The sequence below is a fragment of the Cupressus sempervirens genome, chromosome 7 (assembly GCF_028749045.1).
Source record: "Cupressus sempervirens isolate cs-2001-9-10 chromosome 7, ASM2874904v1, whole genome shotgun sequence".
Lineage (NCBI taxonomy): Eukaryota > Viridiplantae > Streptophyta > Pinopsida > Cupressales > Cupressaceae > Cupressus > Cupressus sempervirens.
In genome coordinates this window covers 571,095,797-571,104,957 of record NC_143124.1, presented here as the reverse complement: position 1 = coordinate 571,104,957, position 9,161 = coordinate 571,095,797, and the positions used below count along the sequence as shown (strand labels likewise).

General features: G+C 32.0%; 1 protein-coding gene across 1 annotated transcript in view; it reads right to left on the bottom strand.

Annotated features, from left to right (window-relative positions):
• Positions 1 to 3,711: 3,711 nt before the first annotated feature.
• Positions 3,712 to 9,161, bottom strand: part of LOC149548034 (sulfatase and phosphatidylinositolglycan class N domain-containing protein) — a 271,143-nt gene continuing 265,693 nt past the window's right edge. Inside the window, exon 18 of the mRNA XM_089792056.1 lies at positions 3,712 to 3,738. Coding sequence (XP_089648182.1) covers positions 3,727 to 3,738 — 12 coding nt within the window. The 3' untranslated portion in view covers positions 3,712 to 3,726. The remainder of the gene's footprint in view (positions 3,739 to 9,161) is intronic.

Below are 9,161 nucleotides of genomic sequence, written 5' to 3'. Positions count from 1 at the left end.
AAGGTAAGCAAAATGATCTAGCTTACATGCCAGAATTAGTGGTAGAGGGTCAGGTGTTTGAAACCCACCACAGTCTATTTTTGGCAAGAATGGATCTAAGATGGAAAAAGGGAATTTCTCTAATGGGCCCTATTTCCGATGATTATTCAAAGAGGGATCTATATGACATGCATGAAGAAGATGAGGTCGAATGAAAGTATTGGTACAATGAAGAAGATGTGGAGGTTGGTTATGAGTATTCTGCTCCATATGAAGAGGACACAAAATAGGCAGGAGGAATTGATGTACATGACAAATATGTAACAAGAAAATATATTTGTAAAAACCTCATTTGTGGTTTACAGAATAAGGTTTTTGAAAATGAATCAGTATTATAAGTGGCTTAGCTACCACAATGGCTTGTGTCTAGTCATCGAGACTAAGAACTTCCCATGGATGGGGATTCACTCTATAAGTTTGTATTGCTTCCTTCAAATGGTTCATAGTCAAAAGTCTATGACCGATAATATTTTTCAATGATATCGGCTGGCAACAATGTTGATCTAGTGATTGAAAAGCTCGAGCAGAGTAAGCCAAAATAATGGTCGATATAAAGACAAATATCAGCAACAATATTGAATAGATACATTAAAGTGAAATTATTCTTTTAATTTATTAGAAAGTGATTTAGTCACTATTGACCGAGCAGTTACAAGGCATCCACATCATCCAATGAATAGAAGGTTGCCCCTACGAACAAGGTAAAGATGCACAACTTTTCAAAATTGCAACCAATGACTCCTACTCATTGAGCCTCATCTATAAAGGTAAAGTCATATTAATATCAACAATGGTAAAAGGTATATGATTAAAGGATAAAATATCTCAATGTGGAATGAGAAAGCAAGACTCTTGCATCATCATCCTATCACACAAGGTATGGAGAGGTAAGTTATATATTTTCTACATATATTATTATTATAATTGTTAGTGTCTTTCTTGTTATTGACATATTTTGTTATTGTGATGAATATTGAATAGTCTAACACCTACTCTCAATATTCTAATTGAATAGTTATAATAAAATGAGATTGATGTTCAAGTTGATAGGAAATAATCAATTTATTATTATTATTATCAAATATGATATTTATGATTAGATAATGATTGAATACAGTTAAATTTTCAAAATTATAATAAATTTAATTCTAAGTGAGATAATTTTTCAATCATTATCACAAATAATATTATTAAGTAAAATCAATAAGGTTATCATCTTCCAAGATAAGATAAGGCTTGTGGTGGAATGGGTTAGGTGACACCACTCGGAGGTACTAGGTAAGGCCTACAGTGAGATGGGCATTGGGCTGCATCATTCAAGGGTATTAGGTAAGGCCTATGATGGAGTGAATACCCCAGGGTACATCATACAAAGGCACTATCTTGGAGATGATGATCGGAGAGAGATAACAATAATGAGGGAGAACGATGAGGCTCATGATTGGGTAACAGGGTACCTTATTATAGTTTCTCCTCTTGTACTCAAGAAATGATGAGTTAATGAACTACACTTTTGATTGGCAACTCACCAAATTGAGACCATAAATACCTTGTAAAGGATTGATACAAGGAAATTCTTAAAGGGAAAATTTATATATAAATGTGTACTAATGATTTTGTTTTTGCAGATTCATAATCAACGAATTGCATAACATGTGTCTTCATTTGTCTGCATCATGTTTGCTTCGTGTTTTCATCTGTCTTCATTGTGTTTGCCTCGTGTTTTCATTTGTCTACATCATGTATGCTTCATGCTTTCATGCATTCATGTGACTACTTTTGTTCGCTTCATATTTTGATTCATTAAGATGTATATCTCATAAAATCTTTTAGACCTTTTGTATGCAAATATATTTTGTATCTATGGACGGACTTGTGTATGAATGATTTTTTTTTAGGACAAGCAAATTCAATAGGGAAGGACTGTGATATCACCATTTTGATGTATATAATTTAATATAATAAGTATAATATATAAAGTTTATAATTGTAAAATGATTAATAAGGTATATAAATATAAATAATTATATATCATATATATTATCAAATATATATAATATATATACATATATATTAGATATTTAAATAAATATACTATTGAATATATATATATATATATATATATGTGTGTGTGTGTGTATGTATGTATGTATGTATGTATGTATGTATGTATGTATGTATGTATGTATGTATTTATTAATATAATTATTATATTGTGAGAAGATGTGACCCTTACCATATATATATATATATATATTGAATAAAACTTTGGTAACGGGGTTACCAGAGAGAAATGTGGAAAAAACTCATACAAAAAAATCAAATAAATAAATGTCCCGAAAAGGGACATTATAGAAATCCTTAAAAAATATATATAGACAGTTCATTCAAAATGAACCAATGATTAAAATTATTACCCTACTTCTGTCAACTCATATCTTGCAACCATGCGCAACAACATTTATGGTTTTACTTGAAATACATGCCTTGTTATAGTGTTTTTAACTCAACATAAGAGTTGTCTCAAATTCTCTAGTCAAGAAAATAAATTGCACATGACTAGAATTAACAAAATCCTATAGTTTTTTATTTCTACTTTCTCATGACTTCTATGTAACTACCTTTAAAAACCCATTCTATAACATTTTCATCCATGTAAGTTGATTTGCCACTACAATCAATGTTGATTAATCTCGCTTTAATAGAAATACATTCAATAGAAGCATTGTCAACTTAAGAAAAATAGTAAAATAATACAAATGAATAATATATTGATTTTAGTTAACTCATATTAATATTGCAAGGTATTGAATAAGTAAATGGAAATCAGTGTTGAAGAATAAATGAATATACATACATGTGTTATGGAACGCACTATGCATGATTGTGTGTGTGTGTGTGTGTGTGTGTGTGTGTGTGTGTACACACACACACACACACACATCCGATTAAAAAGTTGTCAATAACTATATTTTTAAATCCATTACTATGCAAATAACTTAATTAATTTTAACTAATGAATTTATATCTTATAATGCATGTAGTAATTAACATGTTTAAACATTGCTTCCTTACTTCCCTCCTACACCTATCCTAAGGAGAGCATGGATTTACTTGTCATAGGGTGCTTGACACCAATGCATCCTTTGGTTTTATTGCACCTCTCCCTACACAACACCATCTATCAACTCCTAGTTGTACAATAAGAGAATAAGGGAATATGTAAAAAGTGTCCTAATCCTTGTACATTGCAAGTTATTGTTACCAATTTATCGTACCTCCCAAATTGCTATGTTAAGCTTTCCTGTATACTACGCTAGGTGTTTTAAGTTGTTGATCATACATATTACATAATGCTTTGGATGCAAAATGTAAAGTAAAAAAATCAATAAACAAGAAAAATTGATCATTTTTTATTCAAGATGCATACAAGTACCAAAATAGTACACTTTATTGAAATATATTTTAGAACTATTTTGATAAGGTACAAAATGTTCAACTTTTAAACAATACTTGATACAATGCATTTAGATACCACACAAGTCGTGATAGCTCCTAATACAATATTTCAATAAACAAATTGCATAAACTGAAAAGTATTGAAGAGATAAGGGGAAAAGCCTCTATTGCATGAATGGAAGGATTGTTGATCTGAATGATGAAGAAGGTTTGAGCTTGCATCTCCATCTAGGAATAGACCTGCAAAATGTAAAAGAGGAGGGTCAATTCATATGAACTAAGCAATAGAAAACATTCCAATTATCTCTAAACTACTTAGTGTTCCTACAATGTAATTATTCAGATAACTGCATTAAAAGATGTGAAGGCAAAAGAAATATCTGAAAGCAAAGAAGCTTTTGTACTAATAAGTTTTTTTCATGTGTAGACACAAGTATGAAGTTTGAGGTTTTTGAAGGATCTTGCATAAGTTACATGCATGAAGCCTTTCAACTAAGATTTGTAGAGGCCAAGACTGAAGGACTGGGGAGACTATTGAAGGGACACACATAAATTACAAGTGTGAAACCTTTTAGTCAAATCATGGAGTAGCGAAGACTAAAGACATGGAAAGACCCTTGAGGGGGCATACATATGATATAAGTATGGGACCTTCTAGTTGAACCATAGTAGAAGATTGAAGACACAAGGAGATTGTCAAAAGGACATACATAAATTACAAGTATGAAACCTTTCAATTGAATCATGGAGGGATGGAAGTCTACAAGTGCACAATCAAAGATAAAGTTTTCAAGCATGTACAACAAGAAGTAAAAGATGTATCAAATCTCGGATTTTATGGAAAAGATTGAGATATGTAATGAAACTAAGTAAAGCTACAACAAGCAACAATAAGACTTTGTGTTCTTTAATTGGTTGGAAAGAAATCATTTACAGTTTGAACTCTCATATGCTAGATAAGAAACTGGGACAGTAATTAATGCAATAAGGCATGAGTGTCTCCTCATTATTGTTACAAATGTTTCAGATATACAAATTAACTACCATTCATTTATCAATGATTAAATATGAAATAGCATTGAAGACTGCAATAAGTGTATGTACAGAAAATAAGTATTATGTTACACAGTTTGGAACAAATTTCATGGATAAGCTAGTTATTATTTATGGAGAAATTCCTTCTTACATTGTCAAGGTATATGAATCATTCAAAAAATGTTGGAGTGAGCCTTCAATCAATTGGAATATGGAGAAACAAGAAAAATGGAAAAAATCATCTTCAAAACAAAATATTTCAAGTAATGATGGGACTATTTATTTTCTTAACAAAGAAGAAAGGACTATGTTTTCCTCATGTTTTCACCAATCATAATACATGGAACAACCCAATAAACTTCCAAGCGCTCACAACAATGAAGGGAAAGAAGGAAATTGTTTTGTATCATGAAAAGAATATCAGTTCAACCACTTATAGCAAGCAGTAAAAATAACAACTACAATAAACCCTCCATTTTTAGCAAAGAATACCATAATGGAAAAGGAGAAACCCATAACAGAGTTGGAGAAACCCACTTACAACAAAGAATAACAAATACGGCTCCAAAGGATAATATCCAGAAACATGGAATCAAAGACACATCAACCCAGAACTCTCCAAGAAGCTCATGCATCAACAACTCAGCATGAGGAAGAGCTCATGGCAGCAACTCACAACAGACCCAACACTCATAGCAAGGAGAGAATAAAATATAATTAGTACTTACGACATACAAGTACCCAAAGCCACGAAATGGAGGGAAAGAATTCATGGCACCATACAAACATCATGAAAATGGTAAAAAAACTCAGAAAAGTAGTGAAAGAGGAGACCAGCCATATCATGAGCTCAGAGCATAAAAAAGATCAGTCATAACCATGAAAGCCATGCCATAAAGAACAAAGCAACATCAGGAGATGACATAGTAACCAGAGCTTAAATGAATTGAAGAAACCCATGGAGCTCATGTCAACCAACAATAGTAATTAGTCACAGCTTTTGGGAGCCACATAATAATAGAAAGAGGAAACAATAGTGAAGCTCACACCATGAAGAATAAAGCTCATGATATCAGTCCAAAATAACATGGAATAATTAACCATCAAGCATGAAGCTCCCGCATCAAAAACCATGTCATCTAAGAGAAAAGCAAAGCCACAAGTAGACGTCTATCCAACTCAAGTGGAGTAGAGCAAGAAGAAATCACAGACACTAGAGTTTCTCTATGTGGGCTAGGATTCCAAACCCTCCTCCTTCCTTTCTTCATTTTCAAATAACATACAAATGTCAAAAAAAACATAACCTTATGCCTCCCTTTTAACATTCCTTTATGATATTTTATAAACTTTCAGGTCCATGTATGAGATATTGATTTATTTACAATCATATATCATATATAACTTTCATTATTGTTTTAATTTATTATTATTTTCAATTTATCAATTAATACACTTAATATAGATTAAATGATACATCGTTATTTAATGTATATTAAATAGAATAATTTCAATAAAATAAAAATAATAATAATCAATTCCTTGCATAATATGATTGTAAAATTGATAATTTTTAGTTCATTCAGGAGTTCTATTTTTAGCAGAGGAAGACTTTTCAGTTAACTGGATGTTACATAAAGTTCATTCTCAGTTAAGGGCAATTTGAGTTTTCCATGTAGTGATGGAGCACTTTAGTGCTATTTTTGGCAAAATATGGAGTAGTTAGGGCCAATTTTGCATGTAGTTCATTACAGGAGCCTATTTTATGCATTTTTGCATAGTTACTGATGAGTTTCACATGCTATATTTTTGGGTTGATTTTGAGATTTGACCTGAGGTTTTTATGCATGATTTTGAGGAAATAGAGGTAGTTTTCCAGTTGGCTATCAGTTGGACAAGGTGGTTGAGAGTAGTTTTCGGGGGTTTCTTCATAGTTTTGATCAGTTTAGACTTATTTTTTCCATGCATATTTCTAACATCTGAATTAGGATTTTGAGCTCTATTTATTGTACATTCACCTCATTATTGAGGGATTTTCTTTTGGGCTTAGAATTTTTACACATTGCAAATTTTGAGTTGATTGTAAGAGCATTTTGTAACAGAGATTTTTCAACATTGGTTATAAAGATTCAGCAGTTCCTTCTGATTGATTCTCGTGCAATATTGTGGATTCTTTGCTTTTATGTTGTGTTTGTCTTTCATTAAAGTTATATTCCTTATTGCATATTAGAATCTCAATACTTGTAATTGTAGGTCTTTGTTTGTGTCCTTACTATTTTGGAAAATTATTGGTAATACCTACATTTCCTTTCAAAGCAGAAGATTTTAGGTCCTTGCATAGAATCACTTTTGTAGTTGCATGTTTGTCTGAATATTGTGAATCATTTGTATTATAGGTAATTTGTGTTGATTTGATTAAAGTTGGATAGAAAACATCATTGTATCACCTCATTTAGGTTTAGTATTCATTATTCTCATCTCTTTTCCTACATACAATTTAGATTTCAGGTGATCACTATTTAGGAACAGACCTAGCTTTTGAAGATTCATCTCTCATTTTAGGACAACCCACCACCCGAGAGAGTTTCAATGTTTCAGTAGGATACCTAGATTTTGCATCTTCCTATAGGCACAATCCTAATTGATAACAGTTGTATACATTCATATAGAATCTTACCAAAAATTTGTGATTCAATTAAACATGCCAACCAAATACATCAATAGACAAACTTATCTAGTCAAGTCAGCACTCGATTAAATCAATCTTGTCATCATCAATCAATCATCATTATTTGGTCATTTGTCATTTGTTAGATCGACACTGTCTTATTTGAAATGTGTCCTTCCTGAAACCAGACATCATCATTGTTCTATCATGTGTCTTATAAAATATGTTTCCTTCCTGAAACTAGGCACATTGATCATTATCATTAGACTTATTAGCTTGGCAATTAGATAAGACAAGTTGTTGACTTGCTTGGTCTAGTAAGTCTTATCTTTCATTGATTTCATTTTTTACCATGTTCCTATGCTACTCGAGGATATCAATAAGTGGTGAGAATGACCAAGATGGTTCATGCTCCTTTATTTTAGCCGTGTCTTCTGTTTATGGCAAGTTCTCTTGAAATTTTGGGGCATGTACCTCAAGCCACGATGTATGTGTTTTAGAGCAGATTGGGGTATTCCTTGTCTGCATTGTGACTGATCTCATGCAAAAAGGATCACATGGTTACTCTGATTTCACATATGTCATAGTGTGCAGCATCTAATTCATTTTATAAAAAATCTCTACAAAGACAAACAATACAGTAATAAAGAAAAGAAAATATTGATTTTTCTTGTTTTCCCTTTCTATTTTTGTTCTTATCCTTTCAAGTTGGATTTGGTTTCCTTTTGACCTTTTTTTTTTCTCTCATTAGTCAATGTTGTTTTTATTCAATCTTGTGTTAGCTTTATTTTTGATAAAATTGACCTCTTCTATTCATGTTTCCTATCCAATTTTTTGAGGAGCCACTTTCGTGACATTTTCTATTTAAGATGTCATTTTAATGTGGTCTCCCTTTTTCTTTGAAACAATATTCAAAATCACATTGTCTCAAAGAGAGGGCAAAATGTAGACACCTAAAAATAATAATCACCCATATCTTCCATTTTCCATCAACTTTTGTGTCATTGATCAATTTTAGCTATTTATGATCAATTTTGAATGATTTTATTTATATTTCACCTATCATTTACTTATCATTTATCTTGACTAATTTATCATCTTGTCTCTAGGTTAGTACAATGATTTTCACAATTATTTAATTCATGTCCTTAGGTCCCCTTTTGACATAAATATTATTTATGTTTTATTAGGTCGATATGACTTTAGTCGGATTGTTTAGACAATCTGATAGTCTTATGCCGAGAAATGAAAAAAAGAAGTGTCGTTAAATTTTGAAATTGGTTCATTGCTCCATGTCCATCCACGGTGACAGTGGATTACTGTAAGTAAGATCTCTTCACATAGGCCACAAACCCTCAAACCAAACATAAGACAACACCAACCACCAGGATGTTAACTGTACGATATCCGAAGTGTTTGTAATTGAAAAGGAAACTAGAAGGCAAATTCAGATGCTAACTTACCCAAAACCAGGAATCTAAAGAGTACGAATAGCTTCAATAATCAAATCGAGTTTTTCCACCTACATGTTAATTATATGATTTCCTTAAACATGGCTACTTCCAAAGGTTGTTTGGGAAATACTATCTGCTGTTAAATCGCACAATTCTTTTGACTCTTCGATCTTTGTCCCTACACCAATACGAACTTTTTTCTTCCAACGCTCAATCATATCTGAAGCGTTGCCCGCTGCTACGGGAACCATCCCCAACAATCACCACCTCCATGATTTTAATTTTAAACTATAACGAAAAGCATGCATGGTCATATTGTAAGTTTTAAGAGTGAATCAGCTCCGCGTTAATTGTTCTATGTAGAACATGGGGTTGATTATTCTTCTGTTCTTTTCCCATTTCTCACCATCCGAAGAACCCAACCCACCTCCCATAAGCTGCCTCATTATACGGTTTAGAGGGAGCTTTTCATAATCTCTGAATTTGGCGGAAAGAATTTGTTTAACGAG